Here is a 27,375-nt window from a genome sequence, read left to right as displayed (position 1 = left end):
GCGCGAGGAATGGTCATCCCTCATCAGAGATGGTGAATACACCGCGCCTTCCCGAAACTCGTACGAAGTCGTCCGTAAGTGGCCGTCTGACGACCCCAATCACCTATCAAAGTGTCCCAAGGGCACCGAAATTATGGCGTACGAGGTCCGTCCTCGACGCACCGAAAGCAAGTCTAAACAAGGGAATGACGATTGAAATATCTGATACTCAAAATCACGAGTCAACATGGCCCGCAGTACGCCTGCGCCCGCTCGCTTGGCTGCTGGCGAAGAAGCAACATGCTTTATCTTCGTCTGAAGTCGGGCCCAGATGTCGCGAATCAACGAGGATAGTGCGAACAGGGCATAGGCTTTCTCTGGAATGCGCTGACAAGAATCTCTCTAAGCAACGGCTCAACGCTTTGTCGTGGGCATCTTGAAATGTGAGGAGGGGTAAGAGGGGCCCGTGGCATTGTGATCTTGGGAATGCAAACAAATCTTGACAAAGGGCATGAGAGCGATTGACTTTGAAGTTCTTGGCAGACCATGTCAAGCAGACTATCTAGAAGCGTTCTCCAAAGAGCAAATGCTTCATGCACAACTTAGCATTCGTTGGGCATTCTCTTACTTTTTAAATTGAGCGGCATGGGAGTCTGGTGTTGGGCTTACATTGTGTTCTCGCGGAGCCTACTGTCACGTTGTGGTGAGACACAGAGATCCATTCGTATCTGATTGCATCACATTACTAAACCCTTGAGGCTCGTAGCTTATCGTAACGCAAGACGCTCTGCAGGAGCACCTGAGCACCGAGAGCGCAATCTTCCGGCTTGCTGTACTCGGTCGGATTGTGGCTGACCCCGTCTCGACACGGGATGAATATCATGCTCGTCGGACAGACGTAGCTAGTATACACGCTGTCGTGTCCCGCGCCCGAGATCATCTCCTTCGTTAGATTGTCGAACTGGTCTCCAAACAGCCCTTTACTCGCTTCGCGCACACAGGATATGCAGTCTTCGTGGAACTTGATGGCGGGCGAGACGGAATCCACGGTGATGTCAACGCTGCACGCGAGACCAGGCGTACCATCCTTGTTCAGGCCGTCGACGTCTTCGCCAGCAGCGATGGCCGCAAACGCCCTTCTGCAGTCTTCCTCGACGGCGTCGACCTTCGCATCCTCGAGAGCGCGCACGTCGAGGCTGAACCGCACGTAGCCCGGGACCGTGTTCGTGCTTCCCGGCTCCAGCACCAAGATGCCCGTGCTAGCTCTCGCGCCTGCCCTCGTCGCGGCGCGGTGGCTGTACAAAATCATCTTGCTGGCCGCTAGCATGGCGTCTGCCCGTCTCTCGAACGGCGTGGTCCCCGTGTGCGTGTCGCGGCCGCGCACCTCCACCGTGAACCACTTGTACGCCTGCACGCCTTTCACGATCCCGATCTTGCGCTCCTCGGCCTCCAGGATGGGGCCCTGCTCGATGTGCAGCTCGAAATGTGCAGCCATCGGAACGGATCTGTAGGACGCCGGTGTTGAGCCCATGTACCCTATCCGTTCGAGCTCGGATTTCATAGTGGCGGTGCCGCCACCCACTTCTTTGAGGTTGTGAGCTCGCTCAAGCGGGATTTGCTCCGCCCAAACACCGCTCGAGATCATAGACACGGGAAATCTTGCGCCCTCCTCGCTGCCGGCAAAGCCTCAGCTCCTCGCGCATCGTTGACGTGGGGTGGGGAAACTTACTTCGTCCAATTCACGACCCCTACCGGGAACTCCGTCTCGATACCGCTGTCTTTAAGCGTCTTCAGCATTTCTAACGCCGCGGTGACGCCTAGGATACCGTCGTATCGCCCGCCCGAGGGTTGCGTATCCAGATGAGAGCCCGCAAATGTGGGAGGGCCATCTCGTTTGCCTGGTCGCACGGCAAACATATTTCCCATTGAATCGACAGTGACCGTACAGCCCAGTTGTTTGGCCGTGGATGCAAACCAGTCGCGCACCTGCTTGTCGGAATCAGACAAGGCAAGACGCTTCATGCCTGTTTCTGTAGGGTGACTATGTTTCGATCAACGTCCGATCTACGTAAATGCACTAAAGTTTACGCACTCGCCCCATCTTTGACCCGTTCCCCATTGGCAAGTGTAGTGAATATCTCCCATAAGCCTGTCCTCCCGGACCCGGAGAGCATTCAAGTCTTGCTCGGCCATATCTGCCAGTTTCAGCTGGAGCAGACGAGTCGACGCAAAATGTCTACGCAACGAGCTCCTATCGCGAGCGCAAAAATCACTTCGTTTCGAACTGCCTAGAAGAAATCTGGAAATGAAAGGCTGCCGAGAGCAACGAGACGCTGCTCGAATTGCTATCTCCATCACTGGCAGGCAGAGGGCCGATATAGGCCGTGACAAAGTACGAACTGTGGAGATTTGGCCAGATAAGAAGGTAGATGCGGGAACAGACGAAGCGATGTGGTAAAAGAACTAGGGTTACAACGCATTTACTTGTAGTTAGAAACTACGTGATCAAACAGTTCGAGGGCGTCGGCCATTTGCATCCGTCTAGCGCACTTCCACGCCCTACATGGTTTTTGTCTCCACCAAAGCTGGAAGTCGGTACTCAATCAGGAATGGTCAAAGCTTGGGACTGTTCGACAACACCTCGTCCCTTCCTCTGCCTTTTTCTTGCGACAAAGGCAAAGATACAAAGTCTGTCGACTGCTCCGCCGCGTGCTTCAATACAAAGACCCCCCGTGTTCGAAAAGATATGCCAATGCTGCGAACACAGTATGTTTCCGCGATGAACGGCTCTAGCCTCGCGAAGAGATGCTCAGCAACCGCGTCGAGCTTACATCCTACGAAAAGACGCTACCTACCAGTTCATACTCGTAGATTCCAGTCGACGACGGCCGCAACGGAAGAGGTAGCGGACTCTGGAAGCTCAAGCACCCAGGAGAAATCACCGAAACTGGACATTGCCTCATTGCTAGCAAAGCCATCGTGGTCCGTCTCGTCGCTCCTACCGCCGAAGAATCTTTCCGACGGCCCGCCACCGATCACATCTGAGAAACTACACCACCTTCTGCGACTGTCTGCGTTGCCGCTTCCCACCTCCGCAGAAGAGGAAAAGAGGATGATGGACGACTTGGCAGCGCAGCTCCACTTCGTCAAGGAGATGCAAAAAGTCGACACTACTGGCGTCAAGCCTCTTCGCGCAATCAGGGACGAAACCGCGACAGCAGAAAAGGAACAGGAGATAACGCTGGAGACGCTCAAGGATGCACTCGCGCAGGAGGAAATCGTAGGCAAGCACTACCAGAGGATTAGGAGGAAGCCGGAAACGGAGAGGCCGCAGCGACAACCGAGCGATTGGGACCCCCTCAGTCACGCGCAAAGAAAAGCAGGGAACTTCTTTGTGGTGGATACTGGGAAGGGCAGCGGCGACTAAGTCGCCCTGGCCCCTGTTTGGATATCATTGTAGTACAACGGCGGCGCCGACATTGCAACTGGAAACCATGATACTGCACCATCAGCTTCTTGGTGTTCACACCAGGCAACACCATGATGTCAGACATCCTGAGTCAGGCATCTGCGAGTATGAAGTCTCGAAAGCCCAATCACACCTCAAGTTCCGGACTAGCGCCAGGCCTTTATTTCTGATCACGTGTTTTGGTTCCTTCTCAACGACGACCGACGAAGGGCTAACCTTCAACCGTTTTGTTCAAAAAGCATCGTTGGAGGTACTTCGCAGGCAGTGATTCCGACAACACTCGCAGAATCTTTCCTCATTGCTAACACCAACCTTTTGCGAGAAGACCCTTCCCCTAGGGCTTGCAGGCGGCGACAGAAGGGAGTTGACTTTTGGTCTTTGAGCATCGCAGACATATTCGACGGCCCCAACTTCTTTAAGATATTCCTTTTGAAGTTGTGCTCTCTGCTCCTTTTTCAAGTCATCATATAACGGTTCGTCTGAATTCAATAATCGGCGAAGACCCTGCACGATGAGCACCGATGATGGCAACTCCATTGCAGTCTGCAAAGCTCGCTCTCGAGATTCTGCAGTTACTCCGCTGGGCTGCTGGCGATAACCCTCACTGTTGGTTAGGCTTGACTGTCGTCGACGGTATCGTGACTCGTAAGTCCGCACCACATCACCATCAATAACTTCCTTGCGGCGATAGTGGCCTGTAATCGACGTGCAAGAGCCGTCGTTGGTGTTTTGCTCACGCGCTGGTGTCTTGGGTGGCGACAGCATACTTGCGTTCAGCGACAACAAGGTCTCACGTGGAGTATGAGACATGACCTCAAAATGACTTGGCAGAACCGACGACGGAAGCAGATGACGAGTGACAAATGCCTAGAGCGCTTTGACACCAAGGCAGTTGGCACATAGAGGAATAGGAAAGAGGAAAGGAAAGAGGTGCAGAGGTGGGAGGAGTGGGCTATAAGTAGGTTGACTGATGTGCCAGGCTTGGCACACTTCCCTTTCGGGCTGCAGGAGCGAGTCCTAACACTCCCCCGCCATTCACCCAGATCTTATTCTAACTGCTTCAGTTCTTGTATTCTCTCGATTTGGGATCTGAATTTCAATTAATCGTTTCACAAGCGTCCAGGAAGCTTTTGCGGCTCCGATCTCGCCACTGTTGGCCTAATACTGATTTTGAGGCCGCGCGAGGATGTCTGATCTGCAAGACCAGCCATAGAACACTTTCTGTCATCGAAACCCGGTGCCAAGCCACCTATTTTGATCAATGGACTCCAAATTGAATCCCTGATGGCTCTTCTTGAATCTGTATGCTGGTCATCGCTTGCTCCTGCCAATCAGCTTTCCGCATGGCTTGCGGAAAATGGGCTCGCATCACCTTGAAATCACCTCTGATCTTCTTCGACGATCTCCACACCTCTCTTTTGTGTGAAAAGAAGAATTCACGGGCTCAAGGACGGCCAGCATGGAATCTTATACATAATAGCCGTGGGAGACGTGCGCAACCTCTTCAGTGGCTCATCATGGGCCTATGTAGAATGTATCAACGGACAATATGAGCTTACTATCTATTCACATAAGATTTTTACACCGATAATAGACAATATTGAGGCTGTGTTCTTCTGCGCATGTGAGGTGATAGACTCCAGTCATGTGGAATGAGTACAACACGTGACCGTTTGTCTTCGGCTAGTCAGATCTGAGTACAATCCAAAATCGGGTTTCGGTCTTAACTTATATTACATCAAGCTATCATTGCCAATAAACGGCTGAGACGGCAGCTGGATATTTTGATTGTAGGCGAGGAAAGCTCAAAATATCTTGCTTTCCTGTCTTGGATGGTTTTCAATGCCCATGGAATCTAGTGGCTGGCAAAAAAGCTCGACGTACAATGACTCTCATGCTACTTTCGCATTGTTCTACATCGCAATGTATATGGCGATCTCTCGTTTTCGCCAGCTGTGGCTCATGCAATTCTACCATTTGAACTCACGCCATCAACCATAGAGATATAGGGTCATCGCTCCATCTTCCATTGGACATGAATTTACACATCTCGCCACACGCGCTTTCTGAGAACTGATGTGAACGCATGCCAGCTTGTTGGTGAAGACCTCAACCAACTTCGGAGTACGAAATGCAGTATCGACCTCTAAGGGCTTTCGAATGATAAAGCGTCCTTTTGCTAACTCGGTTTTCTCACCCAGCTCCACATCGCATGCTCATGATATTCTTCTGCACTTTGCTCATCTCGATCAGAACAACCTCATAGCCCATTCTGTTCACTTTGGCAGCTGCTTCACGAGTCTGGTCTGCTTGCCACGTCTGGTATTTCTCGTGCAAAGCAGTACCCTTCATCACCTCATTGACCATCGCCGAGACCAGGCTGTCGACCAATTTGAATGCCTGCTCTTCTTCTGGGCGATGTGCGTGATGCGCAAAGAACGCGCCTGCAGAGTGTTGAGCTTTGTTAAGGAACTCAAAGAATTGAACCGGGTGTTCTTTATCCTTCGGTGGAGTGATAAGAAACGACGTGGCTTCAAGAACTAGTTCGGCGAGGCGAAGAATTCTAGCGTTGTGGCCAGCTATGATGCCGCTGGTACTGGTTGGCAAGCTCTCGACGCGCCTGCGAAGTTGCTTCGCCTGCTCCATGACGTCGACGATCGCTGGGGAAACCGGGACTGTCGATGACAGCTGCAACGTTACCTCGTCAAGCCTACACAAGAAATCCTCTATGGGGTCGTCCGCCTTTCGCACACATTTGAGCGGCCTGTTTTCAGTCAGACCAGTCGACATACGGCGCTTGCGCAATGCTGGATCAGCAATTGCAAGCTCAGCCGCAACAGGCACGATGGTAATCCCCAGACGCGGCGGGACGGCGCTTTCCGACCTGCTGCCAATCGACCAAGAACACTCTGGTGCTTGCGGTAAGTGTGTTATCACTCCAAACTCGCCAGGGAAGGCAAACTCGATCTCTAAATTTGAAAGGATGTTCGTATGTCTGGCACCAAAAGCGGGACACGCGCTCTCGGCTGCGCCTGCACATGAACACTCCTGCATCAAGTTTCCATCCAGATCAAGTATGCACTCCAGCGGAGAATGGAGTTCTTTTTGGAACTCCTTCCCTGTCGCGCGTTTGTTCCCGGTTTCTGTGGTGTCAACTTCCATTGGCCCCGTGTAATCTTCTCGACGAGCTTGGCTTGAGGCATGTTGATGCCCTACAGAGCTGTTCGTCGATGGAAAATCAACAACAACATCGCGTAGCTTCCCTTTGTTCGCTGAATCTGAGGTCTCATCATCCTGCTTCAGTGACAGCTCAATTGCCAACCTGGTCTCTTCATCCAACTCATCCTCCCTGCTTATATCGTCATCTTTGATCTCATCCTTGGCTACGTCAGGCTGCAAAGACAGCTCCAATGCTCGTTTCAAATCTGCTTCGTCATCTTCATCCCGCTCATCAATTTTTTCACTAGCCTCGCATGTTTGAATTGATTCTCGAATGGCTTGCTCCAATAATAAAGCCATTTCCTGCTCGCGGACTTGGGCCTCAAGGAATTCTTCTGTAGTAGAAGATTCATGCTCCAAATGGTGTATCAGGTCCAGGAGCTCAGATATCTCTACAAGAGATATCGACATCTCGGTTTATGTCGATTTGTTGCCACCTGCGTCCCAAATCGCAAAGATTTGCAATCGAAGAAAACTAAGTGAAAATAAAGGTTCTGACAGTGCAGTTTTCTTGAGCAAAGTTGGCAATGGGCAGAGTAATTGGATCATTAAAATTACAAGGCGGAAGACTATTTAGTCGTGGGCTCATCCGCAGAAGGCAATCTTCTGTCTCAGCCTGATGTAATCCATACATCAAATTCCGGTGAACAGGCTCGTAGCGGCAGCGTCAATGACTGAGCTTTGTGAGTTTGCATCTTGAGCACCGCGCGTCAAATTTGCGCTGCAGCAACTGAGGCTGTCAAGTTTTCGACCGTGAATGAATTGTTGCTTAACATACCATCTCAGCAGGGACATGTTGGGTGAGGGCAACCGGTCAAGCGAGCCATCAGGCATCATCCATTGGATTGTCAGGGTCTCGAATAAATTGATGATCCAAATTGAAATGGTCGGCAACGAGGTCAACGAACAATCGAGTGCTTTACGATCCGCTCAGAATTAGGTATCATAGAGAGCTAAAAAGGTGCACGCGCTGTTATTATTATTCGACAGTTTAACCCATCGCGCAAGTCGGGTTATCCTTATCTCCTTGTGTCTAATTCAACTGGCTCACGCAGCGTCGGGGTTGCTGTGCCGTCTACCTCTACGAGATTTTTCGCATACCTTACTGTCTCCCGAGCCTGCATCTCTTGCGCAGGCATCTCCTGAACGTTACGAGCAGCCTTCACCCGCGACCTTCGACGATACAACAAGCCGGCTACTACAGCGATGAGACTCAAAACTATGACAGGTACAACCACGCCAATAGCTATCTTTGCGCCCGTCGATATACCATTGGTGTTGCCAGAAGCCGTGTTGTCACTGTTACTTGCAGAGCTTGGAGTGGAACTGCTAACCAATGTCGAAGTGGCAGCAGTTGCACTCGGTCCCGCCGTGGTCGATATTGAGCCAGACGACGAAGCGGTAGAGGAAGCTAGGTCTGAGCTTCTGTACCTAACCTGTATCGCCGATGCGTACAGCGATGCAGTGGGCGGGTAATACTGAGTTGATGTTGCTTGTGTGGGGTTTCCTGTTACGTATACGCTGATGGTCTCTGCGGTGTCGACGGTAAGGCATGCTCCAGGCCAGGGACCGGAGAACTGAAATTGACTACAGCAGATGTTCAGCATATGATGAGTTCTTTACTATAGAAGGCCCAAATGCACCTTGGACAACAATTTATACTCGTCTCTGCGCCATCATTCTCCGTGTATCCATGATAGCCTGACGGGCAAAACAATCCCGGAGAGTAGAACCCACTGCTCACATAACTTGACGGAAAACATTCTGGCGCGTCCAGGAGCTTCACCGCAGCGGAATTGTAATCTCGATAGAAAAAACTTACATCGAGACATGATGCAGGCGGAGTAAATGTTGTAGTGAGCGGCCCTAGAAAGGTTGCCATCTTCCAGCGACGGTCGTGCAAGCCACGTTACACCACGAGCTGTCGTGGAACGCTGGAGACCAGAGTAGAAAAGAGCTGATAGCCGTTGAGTGGAACATAAAGCGACCTTAAAGAAATTCTGACTGGGACGATAGGACCACGTCTGCAATCATCGCGAGCCTGAACGCATTTTTGGCGCTGCACTGCCCCTTGTACATGGTAAGCCCCCAAAGCGGAGGGAGAATTACAGGGGGGATTTCCTAAAACTCCACGGCCCCTTCTGTTTAGTGAAGAGCAAATAAAGGACTGACAGCAACTAAAGAGCCTATCCCCGTTCGTTGACGCCGGCGAACCGTGAGGTTTCTGTGCAGGGTTGTGCGGTTTCGTGACACAGTGCCTCGTTGACGACTTATCACAGCGACAAAACAGTCTGACAATGGCTTGGCGCACACGTGAGGATCTGCTTCATCGACGAGAAAACATAGGCAGTCCTCTTAAGATTATCGTGCATCTTTTGATGAAATTGAAGCAAAAAAAAAAAAAAAAAAAAATTCAATGAGGGCCATGGCGCATGGATTCGGATGGACTTGAGTCTAGTGCTGACCTGAATCAAGCCATTGGCGGAAGGTTTCCCTGCAAGTCTCTCAGACAACCCATGGTCACAATTTAGAAAACAGTGGTGCATATATCCAGGGCTTGTTGATAGGATGAAACCACTCGCAATCACTGAATACACCCCTCCTTTCCTAGTTGACCGTCGTCCAAGAAATGCTGCTAAACTCGAACGATGAAATGCCTGGCCCTCCTCCTGCCAAGGGTCCCTTCAACGAAGACCTTTGGAAGAACGAAGCACGATCCCATTTTGTGCATGCCGAACCGAAGAAGAGACGAAGTTAGGTTCGCGACCGGCGGTGTCGAGATGGCCTTTTTACACATTCGGCCCAAGGACCCGAGCGAGGCGCAGGCTGTAAAAGCAAGTGCTGGCTAGCTTGAATTCTGGTCGGACATCGTAGCTGATCAACATGTTGATCCCCCAATCCCTTTGCATTCCCGACCTTCCGCGACGTATACCCTTTTTTTTTTCTCTCGACCAACTGTCCCGCAGGCCTGAGAGGAGACGACATTCCAACAAAAGGAAAAAAAAAAAAAGAAACAAGCTTCCAAGTCGAAATACTTGCTCGCAAACTTGGTGTTCCAAACTACAAGCAGTTCGACATAATCTACCGAACCAAGCGTTTAACTTCACTCGCGACAAGTTTAGATGTTTTCTTTTTCTTTTTCTTTTTTTTAAAAAATAAAAAAGATGCATATAAAAATAGCAAAAGAAAAACATCTCACTTTCGACCTCGACCTCACACAGCTAGGAATTATTGTTGCCTTGAGCGACCGTGAACCTGATTGGGCTTGCGCTGAAAGCATGTTATGGTGCACTTGAACGGTGAAACGGGAGGAAGGAGCACTGGCAAGGTTGAAAACAATCATCTGGCCGTTGACATCCGAGTAAATTTGTCTAGTCTTCGACGACGAAGTTCGGGCTAGCTACTAGGTCCACGTTTGATCTCAACCTCCTCCTCAGACCGTGATTGAATCCTAGCTCCCGTGGTTCGTTCATAGCTGTACTGTACATACAATTCTATCTCGGAGGCGGCGGAGAAGCACGCATAACCGACCCACAATCTCAAAGAAAGGGATACACCAGCATCAGCTGTACAAACAGCACATTCCCACTCAGTCCCATCCTCAAGTCGGCCTCCCAGCGTCCGGTCCTCGTAGGCGACTGGAAAATTCCGACGAGGAAAGAAAGAGACAATAACGCTCGTTACCAGTCAGCACTGCCTCGCTCCGTCATGCCTCGCTCCCCAGCAGGGCATGACATTCCAAAGCCATCGACGTCGGCCACAATGGGTTCAGCCTCATTGTTTATATGAGGAAGAATGGCAGCCTAGAGGGCTGACAGAGGCAGAGTGAGCGGGGAAGGCGAATGAACGATCATACCCAATATGTCCGGCGCAATGCTCCAACCTGGCCAGTCAGTCGCGTTCGCGCGCATCACTGGTACTTAACATCTTGGGCTGGGTCCGAAGATACATCCGAGCCACAAGGCAGAAAAGCGGCGCAGTGGAGGGGAATCTACGAAAGAAAGACGCGAGAAGATGGAGATCGTCGGCAGGATGGAAAGGGTCTCGGTCCCGAGGACATACCGCCTGAATACCCCACTTGCGCAACCTATTTGCAGCGGAAGTTCCAGTGTGCACATTTCGTGTGAGACGATAATGATAAAGCCGTAAGATGATTTCGTTGAAACTTGTGAAGGATTTTGACACGGGCATCTGCCTCATCATTCAACATCAGTTCTCAACAAGAATGTGACACCAGGAACAACGCGGGGATATTCAACGCCAGATCGCAGTGCAAATTACATAGTAAAGAAATGCTAAAACGCAGCAATCAAACACTCGATAAACCAAAAAAGGCTCCAGTTTCGGCATGCATGAGGAGTGTGCGAGGCACATTCGACTCGGCATGTCCATCCTCGAGGAGCAGGGGAGGTGCATCAAACTCAAGAGGTTGGATGGGACCTCAATAAACCAAGATACGTAACCAGAAGCAATTACGGGTCTCGGCAGGCTGAAACGCAGAAGTCGCGGCTTTGTAGACAACAGCGCCATCACGCCGGAGCGGAGGGAAGGTCAGGCAAGCCATATGCGGCCCGCTTTCAGCAAATACAGAGTCGATCAGATAAATCCGTTCTTCTCGTTCGAAAATCTTGAGGGTGATTGATCTCGTCCAGTCAGATTGCGAGAGAAGGGCCAGCCGCCAGGGGAATGCTTCTCGTCAATTACGTCGTCATCGTTACTGCTACGTGGGAATTCGTGGTGACGTAGCGTGTACCCGTTGGTGCTGACATCTGGATTGGGTACGTACGGTGGAGCCGCACTCTCGGGGCGAAAGTTCTTCATTTCATGATTGGCAGGTACGGTGAAGCTTTCAGTGTTGTACTCGTTGCCAGATTCTCCTCGTACTTTGTCGCGACCGTTCATGCGAACAAAGGTAGTCATCAAACCGATGAGGACAAGGATCAACCAGACAACGAGCAACATGGTTGAGATGATCGCTTCCTGTCGGATGGCTTGTTCAATGGTATCTGTGACTTTTGTTACAGCACCTGATATAGCGTCTTTTGATGTGCCTGTTGGATCGGCAAGGAGGTTGTCGTCGGCAGAGCTGTCAGTCTTCGCTGCCAAAGTTTGGAGTGAGAGCGTGTCATTGTCAAGTAGCGGGAAATTGATGTGAGCATTGTCTTGAACCCACGTCAAACCCTTCTGAACTCCCTCCACTTTCAAGCCAATTAGGCAGTTGAACACCTCCTTGACAGGTGTGTACAGCGGGGTGCCACCAAAGGTTTGGTTCAACACATTCATGGTCTCGTCAATGAATTTGTTGAGAGTGTCATTGACAGCGGTAGTGCTTGTGTTGACCCATCCGAACAGATTGTCGTTCAATTTGGCGTTCTCTGCAATGATAACAGCATTGGTGCCATTTGCCCAGGCCATGGAAGCATTGTCCATCTTTTGGATTACCGCACCGGTGAAGTTGGCCACCTGATTGGTCAAGTTGGGAACCTCCTTCTTGATGGCGGAAAGCATGATGTATTGGCAGAGACAGGCGAAAAGGCCAGCGACTGCAAGTGAGAGGAGAAACAGCGCCGGGAGCGATGTGCAGTAGGCAACAAACCACCGCGCCAGAATTTGCTTGCGTGGTGATCTGAATTTCCCGGCAACCCACTGACCGATGCGTGAAGTTAATGGACGCGATGCCATGTACACGGCGTCCATCGGGTCAGTCTGAGAGTTGTGTATGCGTACTGCTCGCTCGGTCAATCGGCGATAGCGCATGATCTCCCACCACGCCATGGGGGCGCACACGAGTATGGCAGCGACGGTGAGCACGCCAATGAATATTTTCTTGGCTGTATGGGCGATGGTGACAAGGCTGTCGAAGAAGTCGTTGATGCCATTGTTGTCGGAGCAGAAGTTGAGCGTCTCCTTCTGGGGCACCGGCAACACGGATTGATTGAATGTGTAGTTACCGATTTCTTGAGCAACGATCTTCTTGAGCTCTTCAAATGGCAGGCGTATGACGCTCTCGGTCGCGTTCTTGACATCGTCGAAAGTGGGCAACGAATTGTTGAGTTTTTGCAGGTCGGAGAACAAGCTGTCGGGAAGGGTTAAGTTCTTGAGTTCATCGATCTGCTTGGTGAAGTCCACTTTCGGAGCTTGAGACCCAAGCAAGGTGTTGATACCACTGACAAGACTATTGATGCTGTCCTGGACAGTCTTGGTGGCGTCCGAAATCTCGTTGCCTATCGCGCTAGTCATGTTGTTGAGGTCGTTCTGTGCTGATTCGATAGCGCCAATGACTGCCGACAAGCTGCCGGTGACGGCGAATGTGATTAAACAAAGGTACGTATTTGTCATCATGCCAATGAAGAAGACAACTAGTTCCTCGACGCCGGTGAGGGTGAGGCTGACCATGTCCTCCATGCCATTGACAGCTTTGGTGATTCCCTTTGCTGTCATCGAGTTGACGCCCTGTGACATGTAGTGAGGCAAGGAAGCCATGGTGCTCCCCACAGATTCGACGCTTGTGCAGGCGGAAAGAGCCTCACGTCGGGCAGAAGATAGGCTGTTGTCAGTGCTCGCAATCATCAAGAGTACGCGAACGAGAACAAGAAGTAGAAGAACGGTCCATCGATTGATCCATATCTGCGAGAGCCTAGCTTGCAGGCCAAGGTATGGTGTGAGGTATGGAGTTTGGTTTGGTGTAGGCTGCGGTGCAGCTGCGTTGGCGTAGTAGTCTCGCATCTCATGATCGCCAGCGGAGTGAGAAGGAGGCACAGCCGGAATGGTTTGCTGTCGGCTCTCCGAGAAAGACATGTTGAAGTGGTAGCAGTCGAACTCGTTGTGGTGCTTAACGAAGTATTAGCCAGCCTGCCGAACACCTTTTGGAGGCAGATTTTCTAAAGGTGGAAGAAGGAAAGGAAGAGGCACACGACCGGGCCAGCAAGTCGTGCTATTACAACGATTATATTGTTGAACAGCAAGCAGGATGTGACTAGGAAAAACCACAAAGACGATGCGGGTGACCAGCAGGCGCAAGCCTGAATAGACAAGAGTGACATGCGATGGAAAGATATGTGAACAATGGACAGACACATCAACCCAATGCCGCAGTCTTTTTATTCAGCCTTGCGGGTCAAGCACCGTCGTCACGTCGAGCGCAAAGCCTCGACGAGCCAGTCCAATCAGAGGCCGGGAAGCGCCAAGACGTGCTGCAAGAGCCGCCAAACTTACCAGACGAGCGTGCAGGACCTGTCATGCGGCCCCAGATCCAATCTTGAAACGCTGGGTGGCCGCTGTGGCCACAACGATTTCGTCGCCAGCCAGTCGTCCAAGCATGGCGCTATTTTGGATCCATCGTGAGGCTCCTCAGTCGGCGTGCCGGGGGAGGCGCCCAAGTTCAAAAGGACTCGCGGTAGCCAGTCGTCACTCTTCGGCTGCCAACGGGACAGTCTCGAGCTGTTACGGGTCTTCCGGAAGAGGTTGGGCGTCTTGGGAAGATGATACAGTGCCACGACGCCGTGCTGGTTGAAAGTCCTCTTCCGGCGGCACACCGCGACGAAGAAGACGAGCCTGCCGGTGAGACGCTTGGAGAGGGAGAAAAAGGCCTCACCGGCAGGCAACCGATCCGCTGCTCGGTGGAATCGAACTTGACGGGTCGCGGGGATCTCGTCGTCGATGGTGCCCAGACAAACAGAAGACTGTCAATTTCGGCCACGGGGGTTGCGGGGTGGTCGTCGTTATGTACGTTGAGCGCGTGGCTCATGAGCTGCGCCTGGGGACCAGGATTCATACCTTGATTCTTGCACGTTCTCCGACGTCATCACCACTTCGCACGACCCGTCCGCAGCTTCACAACTTCCAAACTTCACATGATGGGAATTCTCATCGCTCGCCAGGTGCATAGCGTAGTCAAGTCATCGGAGTACATTTGCGTGCATTAACTGGACGCGTTTATTGTCGTTGTTGTTGTTGTTGTTGTTGTTGGACAAAGAACAAACACATGGACACCTCAGCAGACGCCTGGTCCGCTTCTGGACGTTCGTGCTTCACCAATCACCACGCGAGAATATCACGGCGGTAAACGTGGTACAAAGTCTCTGGAATTGATCCAAGCCAGTCACGCAACGTCGGATGACTGTGCTTGCACGTAGCTACAACCTTCCTGTCGCAAAGGTGTAACAATTCGAAGTCACGTGAGAGAAGCATGGTTATCATCTTACGTGGAAGAATCTATACCCTGCACCAGCTAGGCTAAGCTCGCTAACTAGAGACTGAAGTTCTGTATACCAAAGACCAAAGATTTCGCATGTGTAATCTCAATAAGGTTATTTCCCGGCTCGCTTTTAACGTGGCAATGTTGGTGGCTTCATCGTCGTCCATCCCCATTTGACGATCGCGACTGTTGTCCGATGCCGACAAGCCTGCATCTAGAATCCAACTCCATCACAGCTCCGACATTCAAATGCCAAGCGCTGACTGACTATTGAGGTCAGCCTCGCCGATCGGAATTGTGATACCGCATCTGCTGCCTTGCTCTAAGCCACCACCGTCGTTCAAGGTTCCAGTATTCTTCCCGTCACCATTGGCCAGGCCGTTCCAGAGGAACTGCACGCAACAGTTGTTCGCTATCGAGGACTCAACTTCGATGAGCGGGTTGTTCAAGGGCAGTGCGCAGGATGTGTCGAGACAAGCACCGACTGATAGGTGAACCGTTAACCAGTCACGCGAGATGCAATCAGGCTGAACTACGGTCAACTCTCGGAAGAGCAAGTCCAGCCCAGAGTTAAATATGGTGCAGACTTCCAGCACGCATGTCGGTCTGAGGCTTTGCGGGATCACGACAGGGTGCTGCTTAGACTCGAAGTTCTTTTCGCTTGTAATCCACGTCCGGGTCCATGCAGCTCCGCTGCGAAACGCTTGTTAGCGCGCTTCTTCAGTCATGGCCCTAATTCCACGGCAGCCAGCTATGCAAGACCAAATTTATGAGCTCGAACTGGTTGCCGACGATAATCTAGCCTGGTACAGGTATGTGGACACTTGGGACTTTGACAATCAAAGTACTCGAACGATGGAAACGCACAGCGCTACGCACAAGTCGGCTTGCTTGGCACCAGGGTCCCATTCCGCCCAGGAAATCGAGGCAGAAGCGACTTTACACCTAACTGCTGGCATTTGGATGCAGTTGAACATACTTGAAAGAGACGCTTCGATGGTTGCCTCCAAGCGGCCGTCCACGCATGAACGTCAGGTTTCTACAAGATCAAGGAACTGTCTCCCCGTTGTGCTATCCGAAATAGAGAGACTGGAGTGGCTCGTATCAGAGTTAGCAAGAGAAGGTCCGTCTGGATACGACATAAGTCGCCCTTTGTTTCTCGCCGATTGCAAGACAGTAATTTTGGATCTCGAAGACGACTATCCAAAGTATGCGCCGGACGAACACTGCAAAGCTTTCGAGCGGGTAAATAGGTTGATGTTACAATATCACGATGTCGTCGATCCGTTCCTTAGTTGCTCGATCTGCTTGGAGGCAATTCGAAGTAGCAAGTTTCCAAAACGTGTCACTGCAACTTGTCAACACGCCGTTAGTACATGCTTCAGCTGCTTGGAGAACTGGATTGCCGCTTCGTTGGAGGCACGGGGTTTCGCACAGTTGAAGTGTTTGGAGTGCAATGCAGTCCTGAATGCAGACGACGTCCGGACGATTGCCTCGCAAGAAATCTTCCAGCGGTACGTAACTAGTAACTGTAGCACATGTGTCCCTATCAGGGACAGGAGATGTGCGTGCGAGACTGACCTGTTTTGCAGGTTCGACGAACTCTCCCTGCGGCATGCACTGCATGACATGCCCGAGTTCTTCTTTTGCTTGAATCCAAAATGCAAGTCCGGCCAGCTTCACTACGGAGGTGCAAAACTCGAATGTCATGTGTGCAAGAATCAGATATGTGCAAATCACGGAGTGGCGTGGCATGAAGGAGAGACGTGTACCGAATACGACGCAAGGCGGATCGAAGCCCACAAACAGTACGAGGCCACGGAGTGTCTCAAGGTCAAGATTGCACGAGAGTGTCCTACTTGCGCAACTCCAATTGAGAAAAACGGCGGCTGTACTCATATGAACTGTTTGTGGACCCCCTCGTTTATGCTGGCAGTCGCTGATATCGCCGCAGGTTGGAAATGTGACGCACACTTTTCGTGGGATGACGCAACAACGTATCATCCCAAGGCTTTCATTTGGGATCGTGATCAAGAGAAGCTGAGCGAAAGCTTAACAGAGAAGCGGAAAAAGGTGCTGGTCGTGCGATGGTTCAAGAAGGCGCTCGCGCGGCGAAGGAAGGCAGTCAAATCCAATGAAGTTGAGATCGCTCCTCCCCATTCGCTTGAGAACGGCTGCTTTCATTGATGCAATAAGACATGCTCACATCCAAGCGAAGAGGTGATGAGATACGGATTATTTCCATCAGATGTATCCGTTAAATGATCCTGTGCTAGGTAGTCTATCAGCAATATAAGAAGCAAAGCATGTAGAATCCGAACGAAAATTAGGAGTGACGACTGTCAATGCCACATCAATGTATCTGTTTGGATCTGTGATTATACTGGAAGATGATGACACCGAATCGATGGGGCAACCAGAGTCTGTAAGGGCACGATCGGAGATGGCTGTCGCGCTGAAGAAATGACACCGATCTATCATGGCACTGGTGAATAATGATCAATCGCAAAGACGCGTACTATATGGTGATGAACAGAAACCTTATTTTACGAAAGATTGCACGTTAATGTGCAAGACGTTTTCAAAAGTCAGAATCGCTGATTCTACAGCGGTCCAACTGTCCCCAAGTGCAGCGCCGATCGAGCGACAGGAAAAAGGGATACCGTTGCGGCGTGCCACCAAGTAATCCTAAGGGAGAAAAAAAGTTTAAAGGATTTCGAGCAAATTTTGTTACCTCCGCGCAGACGCTCAAATTGTGCTAGGAGATCTCATCAATTGCATAATGGAGGGGGGCCACGGAGGGAGAAAACACGGCAAGGACAGACGCAAAGGCTTCGGTTCAAAGGCAGGCGGGAGACAGTGGCGGATTCTGTCTCCTATATCAGTCTTTCGACAACCAAATTTGGACAGGCTATTAGGTACAGCTTGGTGCCTGTCGCTACTGCTTTTGACCAGCGTGTGGCAGGAAGCCGAGTCAAGCTCAAGGGGCGCGCGCCGTTGGCGAGCTCCTCCTATGAATAGTACTTTCCTGAACCGAAGGGCGGGCAAGACAGTCGGCCCGTGGGATAGGATCAGTTCTCCAATTTCCGGCATGTCAGGGTGGGCCTCTAGACTTTGATAAGGGAATTCGGGCATCCGCAAAACTAATCGATTGAGAGTCGCACCCGCAAAAGACGTGAGCCGAAGAGGAGAGCGCGTTTTGGCCGACACGGGAACCGCCATCGCGAAGGTGAGACGGATAATTTCCGTCTGGTAATTTGGACCCAAGATGAACACATAGCAGCAACAGACTCCAATTGGACCAGCGTCCCAGGTCTAGAAGCGCTACCAGCTGTCGATCCCCAGCATGAGTATTCGCCTTCTCCTCACGCTTTTGCGAGATCTCATTCTCCACCGAGCGTCTCGCCGCACGTGCTCGCGCCCGTATTTGGAGCGCCGCAGTCAAGATCTCCGTTGCTTATACTGGACTTGGCAAGGACGTGTGGTAAGCCAGATCTTGGCAGCATCTTCAATCAACACAACGGTTGCATTGTGGCGAGAGTAGCGAAATGAGTCTGGCGCTTATTAGCCAAGGCCGTACCACCTTGCCCGCGCACCCTGGCAGAAATAGAGCAGTGTAAACGATGTGCTTTGGAGAATGCTTGCATGATCTCCTGTCAAAATGAGCACAAGCGTGGCACCGCAATAACAATGCGGAAACACTGCAATCGATCGAGGAAGGCAACGGTCGAAAGCGGAGGCAGGACGCGGCAAACACTGAAGCCACACAGCGACGACGCACGCCTTCTGCGCAACGGATGAAATGAAACAGTCGAACACGAAAATGGCAGCAGAGGGCAAATGATGCCGGGGCGTGGGCGTTGTCCCCCAATGGCGTGGTTACCACCGAGCATGGGCTGGCCACCCCCTACGCTATTCCCCTTTGCGCCGGGTGCGGGCTTGGCATGTCAAATGAAGACTCAGGCTCTGCTCGCCGCACTTGGGCACGGCGCTCTCCCCACACGGCGCCGGCGTCGTTGTTTGGGCGCGCAAAATGACGGCCATTGTCGCCCACGCTTCTCTGGCCCATCGCGCGAGCCAGGCGTGCTCCGTGATCTCCTACGAGCGCTCGTCCTGCGCATGTCGCAGCCAATGCGCTCATGAGGATTGCTGCTCATTCCCGCCGGTCATCTCCTGGGACAAGGCCGGCGGAGCGCCACGCCGCACCAGCGCCCATGATGCCCCCGACCGGATTGGCCCGGGCATGCTGCCCTCTTGCTGTTCCTGCATTAGCCTGCGCACAATACGGCAGCGGGCAATGTCCCGGGCGTGGAGAATGGCTTCACGGCTTGCTGAGACCCACCCAGGCCAATTCAGTCTCCTGAACGCACTGGTGCACGCCCGCGCTACCAAGCTTGTAATCTCCCACCATGTAAATAAGAGCCCCATCCAGCCCGATCTTCCTCTTCCCTTCCTCACCAAGTTCTACAAGCTCCAGCAAGCACTGTACAGACTCACTTGACTTCGGTCGTCCACTCGTTGAAACCCAACCACCTACGTTCTTTACACTCACCTAATACTTAATTTTCACCGCGCTTTTTCAATCAAAATGCGTTTCACTCCAGTTATCTTCGCCAGCGTTGCCGCTGCCTCCGTCTACTACGGCGAGGCCCCATCCAGCAGCGCCCCGGCCTCTTCTTCCTCCCCAGCCTGGCCTGAGGTTACCTCTTCTTCCCCAGCTGGTTACTGGCCAAAGCCAAGCTCGACCTCTTCCAGCAGCTCTTCCACCACCCCGAAGGCCTGGAAGACCACCACTCTCTACGAGACCGAGTGCTGGACCGTTACCTCTTCCAGCTCCACCAAGGTCTGGACCTCCGTCAAGGCTATCCCAACCGTCTGCGAGGAAGAGGAAGAATGGCCAGTCTCATCCAGCAAGTCCACCCCTGCCGCTCCCGTTGCAACTGGCACATGGAGTGTCCCCTACTGCGAGGCTTATACTGAGACCTGCACTGTCACAGTGACTGCCTCCTCGACTCCGGCTACCTGGGCTGCTCCTGTTAAGCCAACCACCCCCGCTGCTCCTGTCTACAGCTCCGTTGGCGGCTCCTGGCCAGCTGGTGCTGCCAAGCCATCTGGCACTGGGTAAGTTCTCCGGTTCGATCTTGCCGAAGCACGCGCTAACGAATTCCCACAGCAGCTGGACCAGCCCGTACGCTGCTCAGTTCACTGGTGCCGCCTCTGCCCAGAAGGCTGGTGCTCTCCTCGCTGGCGCTGGTGCCGTTGCTGCCATGCTCTTGTAAATGCCACATTGTCAATTGTCCTGTTTTACCCTAGCCTGATCACTTCATGATCACGTTTTCAGGCCATGGCATTGCATGAGATACACCGGGGTCTGTTCCATTTGTCAAATCTTGGTTGTAGATACTTATAATGGGGTCGAGATGGAGAACAGTTGTCTTTGGAGAATTGAAGCCGTTGATTGAAAATTACTTTCTCCTGTGCCACAATGTCAACTCGCGTGGTTCCTGCATTGGCAATTCAATGTCGCATGTTTCGACATTAGTTGACAACGCTTTTAAATCCACTGAATTTTTGAAATCATGCTGTTCGATGACTAGAAAATCGGTGAATACACGAGTCAATGAAATTCAATGTTTTTGGCCTGATCGAACTCATTGAACTCCATTCACAACTGTTCCCGTGTCGGTGGTTCGCTTCTTTGAATGTTTCTTGCCAAGCATTCGGAAATACGTTTCTTCGGTTCCCAAGAGTGGTCGTTAGAGCCTTTATGTTTGCCAGTAGACATCGTGTGGTTTTCTTGCGTGTGAAAGCAATAGTATGACCTGTGCGTTTGGAGTACAGCGTATGTCTAAAGCTGAATGCGTTGGCTTTTCCGTGACATGTAGCTATAGAGCAGATTTCGATTTAGGAGTCAGTTTACATGTGTTTTGTCTTTAGTAAATGAGGCTTAATCGCTTATCATTTGAACTCATCTTTCATCTTGCCATCGAGCGAAGGCATAGTCTGGCTTCGAGAAAGTTCAGAGCAGGTTTTGCTTTGTTGATTCTGGTTTGTGGCTGCTTTCCATGTCAGGACGACTACATAGTTATGCACTTCACGCGTAGCAACGCGCTTTCCTTGTGTAGCAACAGTTACCGATCTACTAAGAATCTATCGCGCTGCTAGGCTTTGACAGCTACAACAAGAATTCGAGCCCTTTGCAGCAGACTCCTTAGACGACACGATGCCTATTTGTCGTGGAATTTCGGTAACTATCCTCACTCCATTTGCCTTGGACGGATTACCAGAAACAGTCGTCCATACTCGAACGCTCTCTAAATCCGCAGAAGATGACGGCAAGTTCGCGTCTGTCTTCATTCCAGCTCATGCACAGTCTCTTTTTTGGTTATCATACTCCGTCGAAGCACCAAGTCATGACGCCTTCCTTGTATTTTCACTTTTCATCCAAAGCCACCATATAGTCACATGGTCCTGCGACGCAGACGAAGATTGGAGAGGAAAGGTTCAGTTTACACTTTTCAAAAAGGATGTCAACGATGTGGTTGGTGGTGCAGGCATGGAGAAACGAGTATTCCAGTTCGGAGACGTTCTCCCAGCACATGATGAGGAACGTTGTATTGAAGTGAGAGTATGTCGGGCAAATAAAAAATTACGGATTCCTAGGCAACTGGGAGACAACACGAGTATATGTGTGGGTTCCAGTTTTCAGTACGTATATCTAGTCCCTCTGGAGGTTCAGCCCGAGCTGACTATCCTGAAGACTGTCAGAAGCTGGCAAGACAAAGCGTGCACATCCACGAAAGTTCTACGCCTTTGGCTTACTCGATCCTAAGGATGATCCATATGCTACATTCCGATTCTATTGTCGTACCGATAGTAGGCTCAACATATTAGCCGCGTAGAACGTTGCTAATGAGCAGGTAGAAGAGATTGCTACACTCAATAGCTGCGTGAGCCAGATGGAAGACCGTAAAGTCTTAACTGCACCCTCTGCTAAATCCTTAGTTAAAAATAGCCCTTCTGGCCAGCTTATTATGTCAGAAGGTAATGAATCCATCCATATACCGCGTAAGGTCCATCAAAGAGTCGGTTATGAGGGAGCGTCGTCGCAGCTTTTGCACGCTCCCTGCATGCCGACACTGCCAAATACTACGTTGCCCGCTACTACACGTCGCACTGACATCAAAACACGTCTGTCTATACCTCCATCAACAATTTTGCGTCCACTATTTGAGCACGGCCCTTTGCCAGCGTCACCTAGAAAATCACGGTGCCAGGGCACTGACCCCAAATTCGATCAGAAATCTGGACAAGCGAGCAAGGAAAATATGGGAGGAAAAGTACGGTGGTTTCTACAGGGCACAAAGATGCGGAAGGGCTATTCGGATACTGCTGCAACGGCGTATCAATTTCGTAGCTAGGTCACAGACGCGCAGAACAAGAACTGCTGAGTCTTCAGAAATATGTTGAGAAAGTCTACAAAGACTCAGACTTTGTGTGAATGCTACCATGAGAATTGACTGCATGGAGTATCCGTCGTGCTGGTCCTGTAACTTTCATCAGCGTTCGCATGACGTCCTGAAGAGTGACGTTCATCACATATATAGAGCATGATGAATTCGAGCGGCATGATCTCCGGGCTTGCTGAAAATGACTTGTCATCTGAGTTTAAATTCCTCTGTACTTCTCCGACCTGTCGCGGATTGCTGAACAGTCCGTAATTTATTGAATCTCATTGTCATTAGACAATAGGCATACCGTTGATTTGGATCCCGTCCTTTCCAGGGATAGCCACGCAAATCATTCAGCGAGGAAATCTCGGCTCCAGCCGGACGAAATAAAGAAAGCCTGGCGTACGGGACAACAATCAGCAAGTCACGAACAGGATCGCTTACACTTAATATTTAGTCGGCCGAATGTTACAAACCAATCATGAAGCGGAAAATATGTTTTTTCCACTGTCTTTGTCGACCTTGGTCACTGCTTGTCATGCCTCAAATATAAGATGAAGCAAGCCATTGACTCGCCCTTCTCGGCACCTTCGGTGACACCGCTGCACATTGGAACATAATGCTCTGCGTGCGGAAGCTGTCTAAGGGTTTTCATAGATATGGATTCTGCAACTCGATAGCATTCGAACGCATAAATACTACCTCGATATGATTTCTTTGATGTGGCAAGCAGCGGCCTCCCCTTTCGAAGAAATATTGACCTATGAATCCAGCATATATCCTGCGTTATACCCTCAGTATTGTGCTTTGTATCATCATTGTGTGAAGTTTCACGTCGCGGTGTAATTTTGCTCTAGTCAACGCACGTATTACGACGACTGGGCATTTTCATCAAGTGTTGGGCATACGTCACGCTCCTTTTCCCTTACGGAGAGTTAAGTTGTTGAACATTGTACATCTCAAAATCAATGCAGACATATCAGACTTGATGTCCGAGCAAGCACAGAGCGTTATGCTCACACGAGCCATCGGAAAATTCGTATCAGATAATGACTGTATCGAAGCAGCTTGTGGGATTGCGTCTGCAACTCGCGACTTAAAGCCGCTCTACGAAAGTAATCGGCTGTAGGATAGATACAATGTTTGTACGGGAAATGATGTCAAGTCACGTTCAGCAGTACCGCATACGGATGAAGATGTTTCCGACCCTGTTATATGCAACTAACCAGACGGGGGGTTCTCGTGGGTGGGTTTTCTGCGTTCTACAATCAGCATAGCCTGACGCGCGTTCAAACTCGATCATACTTCAGTCGAAGCTTCCAATTGCATTTATTCGCGCGGATAACTTTTGAACGCGTGTACGCATATCTGACAGCCCCTCTTGAGTAACAATGAAATCCTATCAAGCGAGCAGGATAGTCCTGGAGTGTTGGCTTCTCGCCCGGAATAGCGGAAAGCTAAGCCCCCAGAAAGTAATTATGATGCCTAAATAAGCCTCCAGAGGATGGGCAGAACACTCGTATTGCTCGGTGTCCCTGGAGAACAAGCACCCTGGCGATGATAAGACGAATATATAGGTCCAGCATGTTGAGCTCTAGTCTCTGCTTGATCCTTTCCGTAGCTTTCAGTCGAGTTTATAAGCCTCTAGCTTTCGACACCAACTGAACAGAATGACCGCGTTCGACCACATGGACCAGGAGGAGACACCACTCCTTCGTTCCCCGCGTGTCCCAAAAGTCTCCGATGAATTCAACACGCCAAAAGGCGGTCGTAGGTCCGAAAAAACTATCGTGGCAATGCTTTTCCTTGCCATAATTACGGTTTGTACCGGCGAGGAATTGATTCAATCGGCCAAAACGCGAGTGCTTGAATCGATCATCTGCCGGCGGTACTACACGGTGCATGATCCTTCGCTCATTGGCTCTGATGGCGGTGACGGTGTTGCGGAGCGGCACTGCAAGAATCACGTCGTCCAGGGTGACGTCGCAATGCTAAAAGGCTGGTTGACCACAATTGAATCATGCGTGGTGCTTCTCGTTGGCGTTCCTTGGGGATACGCAGCCGACCTGTGGGGTCGGAAACCAATCTTGATCATCTGGATCACGGGCGTGGCCTTGAGAGCGGCTTGGATACAACTGGTATGCTTCTTCTGGCAGACGTTCCCCATCCAGGCAATATGGGGGGCTGCCGCCTTCGCCCTCATAGGAGGAGGACACGCGATGACCAGTGCCTTGCTCTTCACTCTTGTGACGGACGTGATTCCTGAAGAGAGGAGAGCCTCGCGGTTCTTCCAGATATCTGGTTCGGCAAATGTCACAAAGGTTGTTGTGCCATTAATATCCGCGGAGCTTATGAAAGTAAGCCCTTGGTTGCCTATGCTGCTTGGTCTGGCTCTCCTGCTCCTGGCCGTTCCACAAGCACTCATCCTTCCTGAGACCAAGGACTACCTTACGGAAGCAGTGCCGACCACAAGCGGATCAGTGTCGGAAACATCGTCGACATGCTGTTCATCGTCACTCGCCTCATGGTCCCAAATTAAGCGAGCTGGTGAAGACGTGGTAGCATTCCTCGCGGCGGATACGCGCTTGTTGCTTCTCGTACCAGCCTTCCTCATGCACATGCTAGTGATGAACAAGGACATAACCCTTCAGTATATCTCCACGCGGTACTCACTCACGCTCGCTGATGCAACATTCATTCTCACCCTCCGCTCGGGACTGGTTCTGTCTCTTATGCTCGTCTTATACCCGGCGCTCAGCCATTTTCTTCGGATAAGATTGGGAATGCATTCTCAACGCATCGATTTGCTCATGGCCAGGTGCTGTGTGGTCTCCGCGGGCTTCGGCTTCTTCATGATTGCGTTCGCCTACTCGCTGCCTATGCTGCTCTCTTCGATGGTTGTCAACACGCTTGGTTCGGGTCTTCACCTTTACCTGCGTAGTGTAGCCACAAGTTTGGTGGAGTTACATCAGATGGCACGTTTGATGACGTTTATGAGCTGGATTGATACCATAGGCCTCATGATTGCGAGCCCTTTCATTGCGTGGTTATTTGAACGTGGCATAGAAGTTGGTGGTTTATTAACGGGTCTACCTTTTCTATTCTGCTCAGCTATGTATACAATAATTGCCATTCTTATCGCTATGGTCTCCCCGAAGTGCCAATAAGTCGCTCTGGAGCGCGTAGAGTGCGTGAATTATTTAAGATATAGCATATATCAGCTACAAATAACGCAAAACCAAGTGAAACGCGAACTAGGTCAGAATATGATTGGGAAAAACTCAATTTTGATTTGTTTCTTCAATCTAATGCCTCAGGGTGCGGTGCCAGCTCGGAATTCGAACTTCGGCACCCATCAGGGATGTGTATCAACAAAAGCACAAAAGCTGCCATGACAGCCTTCGATCAGACCATCGCCTTCTGCAATGGAAAGGCGCAGAACGCTATGCCACCTCCTGACTCGTTTAAACCGCTCACAATGCCCCATCGTCACTTCATTCATGCCTAAGCTAGGCCTGTACATAGCCTTAGATTACTCGTTTCGTCGTGCCCATCTATGCGGTGATTGATTTGTGCGCTTCGTTCAGAAGGTCTCCTCCTCCGCAAGCTCACCCTCAACCTCGGCGGGGATCTCAAAGCCTTCCTGCACACTAGGTCAATATCGAACATCCATGGTTGAACATACAAGATCACGCGTACCTCTGTTGAGTACAAGATAGTCTGAATCTGCTTGAGAATGCCATCCTCGTCTTTCTCCAGCTCAGGATCTGCCTCCATAGCCTGTTGAATCAAAAGCTCAATATCTCTTAGCTTACTGAAATAGAAGTCCCGTTCCCTCTCTAGGCCCGCGACTGTTTCCTTGAGTGCGTTGTTCTCTGCTGTGAGTGCGGCCGAAGCTGCGCCTCCACCCGTATTTGGTGTCCTCGTACGCGGTGCCGTACCAGCAGCCGGCCTTCTGGCTCCTCCACTGCCAATCGGAGCTGGGGGCCCGCCCTGGCCTTTCCTTCGCGCAAGCGCGTCGTACTCACCACCTGGGTAGTACTTGTCCCAATAGCGCTTGGTGAACTGAAGGAAGTCGAGGTTGTCCTGCATCTTGCACTTGACGAGCGCTTCGACGGGCACGGTACGGTCGATGTGGTGCTTCGTGAATGTATCTGTGCCATGCGAGTTGGTATTGCACTACTTGCGTGGACACGGGGCGTTTGCTCTCTTACTCTGCAGGATCTTGAAGTTCTGTATGTACGCATATTCGGTGTTGACGTTGAACTTCACTCTTGACATAGGTACATCGACTTGCGTGCGGTCAGCTTTTGTACGGCAGAAGCGATCGGACAGGAGCGGCACTCACGGAATATGCTGTCGAAAATTTGGCAGAATGCAGCACTGCCAGAGGTAAGAAACACAGTCAGCTATAGCCCCTCCAATATGTGTGCGGTAGCGGAGCATGGCGACAGAAGTTCGCATACCCGGTGCCGAACCTATAATGTACGTTAAAAAACTGATTACTCGGACGGAGGACATGCGCGTACTGTTCGACCTTGGTAATGTTCAGCTGGAGCAGGTTGTTTGCCCAAGCGAGCAATTCCTGCCTAGATTCGCTCATGGTGTAAACACAAGAATAAACGTCGCCGGGCAGGGAACGATAGATGCGAGTGCGTCGTGGTCGTTAAAAGATAGAACTTGCTGGAAATACGGCGGTCCAGAGAAGAGGTTTTGGAAGCGCTCCGCGCGATATGTATGTTCCGTGGTTGCTAGGGAGTGCTTTTTGCGTCGCTGGGCGGGATGATCGAAATTGAGGACAAGGCGTGACTGCCGAATTAGGCGTCGTCAGAGCGAGCGCTCCTCATTACCGTATGGACCCCCCACATTCGTCACGTCTTTCGGCCACGCCAGTGTCCTCACAGTTGTGCATCAGCACAAAAATCTCCGATCACGCTGAAACTCCGCGCACAGCATCGTTCTACCTCACGACCAGATACTGAGATCTCGGGTTCGGATGTCGGCAGTCCACGGGCATCCTCAGCTTCGACTTCGACTTCCCCCACCGTCTCGACTGATAC

At 51.1% G+C, this 27,375-nt stretch overlaps 11 protein-coding genes across 13 annotated transcripts; 5 read left to right on the top strand and 6 right to left on the bottom strand.

Moving 5' to 3' along the window:
* Window positions 1–363: 363 nt before the first annotated feature.
* On the bottom strand, window positions 364–2,498 carry PV09_07413. Of its 2 annotated transcripts, XM_016361176.1 has the most exons (4): window positions 2,072–2,498; window positions 1,709–2,020; window positions 649–1,652; window positions 364–568 (listed from the first exon to the last, which is right to left on the bottom strand). In XM_016361176.1, the coding sequence occupies exons 1-3, from the start codon at window positions 2,332–2,334 to the stop codon at window positions 725–727; spliced, it is 1,503 nt and encodes a 500-aa protein (XP_016210996.1). In that variant the 5' UTR covers window positions 2,335–2,498; the 3' UTR covers window positions 364–568; window positions 649–724. The 2 variants fall into 2 exon arrangements, with proteins under 2 accessions (XP_016210996.1, XP_016210995.1); XM_016361175.1 differs by having other exon boundaries at window positions 364–1,652.
* A 128-nt stretch (window positions 2,499–2,626) lies between these two features.
* PV09_07411 (aspartyl/glutamyl-tRNA(Asn/Gln) amidotransferase, C subunit) lies at window positions 2,627–5,055 on the top strand. The gene is made up of 2 exons (XM_016361173.1): window positions 2,627–4,458; window positions 4,513–5,055. The coding sequence occupies exon 1, from the start codon at window positions 2,726–2,728 to the stop codon at window positions 3,404–3,406; it is 681 nt and encodes a 226-aa protein (XP_016210993.1). The 5' UTR covers window positions 2,627–2,725; the 3' UTR covers window positions 3,407–4,458; window positions 4,513–5,055.
* On the bottom strand, window positions 3,680–4,258 carry PV09_07412 (uncharacterized protein; the record flags this gene model as incomplete). Its single annotated transcript, XM_016361174.1, has 1 exon — window positions 3,680–4,258. One exon carries the CDS (start codon window positions 4,256–4,258, stop codon window positions 3,680–3,682), a length of 579 nt encoding a protein of 192 aa, XP_016210994.1.
* Window positions 5,056–5,562: 507 nt separating the features above from the next.
* PV09_07410 (uncharacterized protein) lies at window positions 5,563–7,078 on the bottom strand (the record flags this gene model as incomplete). Its single annotated transcript, XM_016361172.1, has 1 exon — window positions 5,563–7,078. One exon carries the CDS (start codon window positions 7,076–7,078, stop codon window positions 5,642–5,644), a length of 1,437 nt encoding a protein of 478 aa, XP_016210992.1. The 3' UTR covers window positions 5,563–5,641.
* Window positions 7,079–7,627: 549 nt separating this feature from the next.
* Window positions 7,628–8,688, bottom strand: PV09_07409 (uncharacterized protein). The gene is made up of 2 exons (XM_016361171.1): window positions 8,311–8,688; window positions 7,628–8,254 (listed from the first exon to the last, which is right to left on the bottom strand). The coding sequence occupies exons 1-2, from the start codon at window positions 8,547–8,549 to the stop codon at window positions 7,687–7,689; spliced, it is 807 nt and encodes a 268-aa protein (XP_016210991.1). The 5' UTR covers window positions 8,550–8,688; the 3' UTR covers window positions 7,628–7,686.
* A 1,184-nt stretch (window positions 8,689–9,872) lies between these two features.
* PV09_07408 (uncharacterized protein) lies at window positions 9,873–14,567 on the bottom strand. Its single transcript, XM_016361170.1, has 2 exons — window positions 13,883–14,567; window positions 9,873–13,498 (listed from the first exon to the last, which is right to left on the bottom strand). The coding sequence occupies exon 2, from the start codon at window positions 13,463–13,465 to the stop codon at window positions 11,264–11,266; it is 2,202 nt and encodes a 733-aa protein (XP_016210990.1). The 5' UTR covers window positions 13,466–13,498; window positions 13,883–14,567; the 3' UTR covers window positions 9,873–11,263.
* A 699-nt stretch (window positions 14,568–15,266) lies between these two features.
* On the top strand, window positions 15,267–17,165 carry PV09_07407 (uncharacterized protein). Its single transcript, XM_016361169.1, has 3 exons — window positions 15,267–16,378; window positions 16,457–16,770; window positions 16,819–17,165. Exons 1-3 carry the CDS (start codon window positions 15,591–15,593, stop codon window positions 17,049–17,051), a joined length of 1,335 nt encoding a protein of 444 aa, XP_016210989.1. The 5' UTR covers window positions 15,267–15,590; the 3' UTR covers window positions 17,052–17,165.
* Window positions 17,166–19,253: 2,088 nt separating this feature from the next.
* PV09_07406 lies at window positions 19,254–20,866 on the top strand. Of its 2 annotated transcripts, XM_016361168.1 has the most exons (3): window positions 19,254–19,774; window positions 19,862–19,985; window positions 20,038–20,866. In XM_016361168.1, the coding sequence occupies exons 1-3, from the start codon at window positions 19,453–19,455 to the stop codon at window positions 20,141–20,143; spliced, it is 552 nt and encodes a 183-aa protein (XP_016210988.1). In that variant the 5' UTR covers window positions 19,254–19,452; the 3' UTR covers window positions 20,144–20,866. The 2 variants fall into 2 exon arrangements, with proteins under 2 accessions (XP_016210988.1, XP_016210987.1); XM_016361167.1 differs by having other exon boundaries at window positions 19,254–19,985.
* Window positions 20,867–21,087: 221 nt separating this feature from the next.
* Window positions 21,088–22,285, top strand: PV09_07405 (uncharacterized protein; the record flags this gene model as incomplete). Its single annotated transcript, XM_016361166.1, has 3 exons — window positions 21,088–21,572; window positions 21,625–21,740; window positions 21,789–22,285. 3 exons carry the CDS (start codon window positions 21,088–21,090, stop codon window positions 22,283–22,285), a joined length of 1,098 nt encoding a protein of 365 aa, XP_016210986.1.
* A 1,700-nt stretch (window positions 22,286–23,985) lies between these two features.
* On the top strand, window positions 23,986–25,482 carry PV09_07404 (uncharacterized protein; the record flags this gene model as incomplete). The annotated part of the gene is made up of 1 exon (XM_016361165.1): window positions 23,986–25,482. One exon carries the CDS (start codon window positions 23,986–23,988, stop codon window positions 25,480–25,482), a length of 1,497 nt encoding a protein of 498 aa, XP_016210985.1.
* A 103-nt stretch (window positions 25,483–25,585) lies between these two features.
* Window positions 25,586–27,118, bottom strand: PV09_07403 (uncharacterized protein). Its single transcript, XM_016361164.1, has 6 exons — window positions 26,845–27,118; window positions 26,782–26,793; window positions 26,664–26,698; window positions 26,530–26,607; window positions 26,015–26,469; window positions 25,586–25,958 (listed from the first exon to the last, which is right to left on the bottom strand). Exons 1-6 carry the CDS (start codon window positions 26,916–26,918, stop codon window positions 25,899–25,901), a joined length of 714 nt encoding a protein of 237 aa, XP_016210984.1. The 5' UTR covers window positions 26,919–27,118; the 3' UTR covers window positions 25,586–25,898.
* Window positions 27,119–27,375: the final 257 nt, after the last annotated feature.

Source organism: Verruconis gallopava, assembly GCF_000836295.1.
Source record: "Verruconis gallopava strain CBS 43764 unplaced genomic scaffold supercont1.29, whole genome shotgun sequence".
Lineage (NCBI taxonomy): Eukaryota > Fungi > Ascomycota > Dothideomycetes > Venturiales > Sympoventuriaceae > Verruconis > Verruconis gallopava.
This window is presented reverse-complemented; position numbering and strand designations above follow the sequence as displayed.

Coding starts and splice junctions, on each gene's coding strand:
- PV09_07413 (XM_016361175.1), bottom strand. CDS start 2,334: ATGGAGATAGCAATTCGAGCAGCGTCTCGTTGCTCTCGGCAGCCTTTC. Junction 2,021..2,071: donor ACGGGTCAAAGATGGGGCGA/GTGCGTAAACTT, acceptor ATCGAAACATAG/TCACCCTACAGAAACAGGCA. Junction 1,653..1,708: donor GGGGTCGTGAATTGGACGAA/GTAAGTTTCCCC, acceptor CTTTGCCGGCAG/CGAGGAGGGCGCAAGATTTC.
- PV09_07411 (XM_016361173.1), top strand. CDS start 2,726: ATGCCAATGCTGCGAACACAGTATGTTTCCGCGATGAACGGCTCTAGC.
- PV09_07409 (XM_016361171.1), bottom strand. CDS start 8,549: ATGGCAACCTTTCTAGGGCCGCTCACTACAACATTTACTCCGCCTGCA. Junction 8,255..8,310: donor AGTATAAATTGTTGTCCAAG/GTGCATTTGGGC, acceptor CATCTGCTGTAG/TCAATTTCAGTTCTCCGGTC.
- PV09_07408 (XM_016361170.1), bottom strand. CDS start 13,465: ATGTCTTTCTCGGAGAGCCGACAGCAAACCATTCCGGCTGTGCCTCCT.
- PV09_07407 (XM_016361169.1), top strand. CDS start 15,591: ATGGCCCTAATTCCACGGCAGCCAGCTATGCAAGACCAAATTTATGAG. Junction 16,379..16,456: donor TCGCAAGAAATCTTCCAGCG/GTACGTAACTAG, acceptor CCTGTTTTGCAG/GTTCGACGAACTCTCCCTGC. Junction 16,771..16,818: donor CGGCTGTACTCATATGAACT/GTTTGTGGACCC, acceptor ATATCGCCGCAG/GTTGGAAATGTGACGCACAC.
- PV09_07406 (XM_016361167.1), top strand. CDS start 19,453: ATGCGTTTCACTCCAGTTATCTTCGCCAGCGTTGCCGCTGCCTCCGTC. Junction 19,986..20,037: donor GCCAAGCCATCTGGCACTGG/GTAAGTTCTCCG, acceptor GAATTCCCACAG/CAGCTGGACCAGCCCGTACG.
- PV09_07403 (XM_016361164.1), bottom strand. CDS start 26,918: ATGAGCGAATCTAGGCAGGAATTGCTCGCTTGGGCAAACAACCTGCTC. Junction 26,470..26,529: donor GAACTTCAAGATCCTGCAGA/GTAAGAGAGCAA, acceptor CGCATGGCACAG/ATACATTCACGAAGCACCAC. Junction 25,959..26,014: donor CTATCTTGTACTCAACAGAG/GTACGCGTGATC, acceptor CCTAGTGTGCAG/GAAGGCTTTGAGATCCCCGC.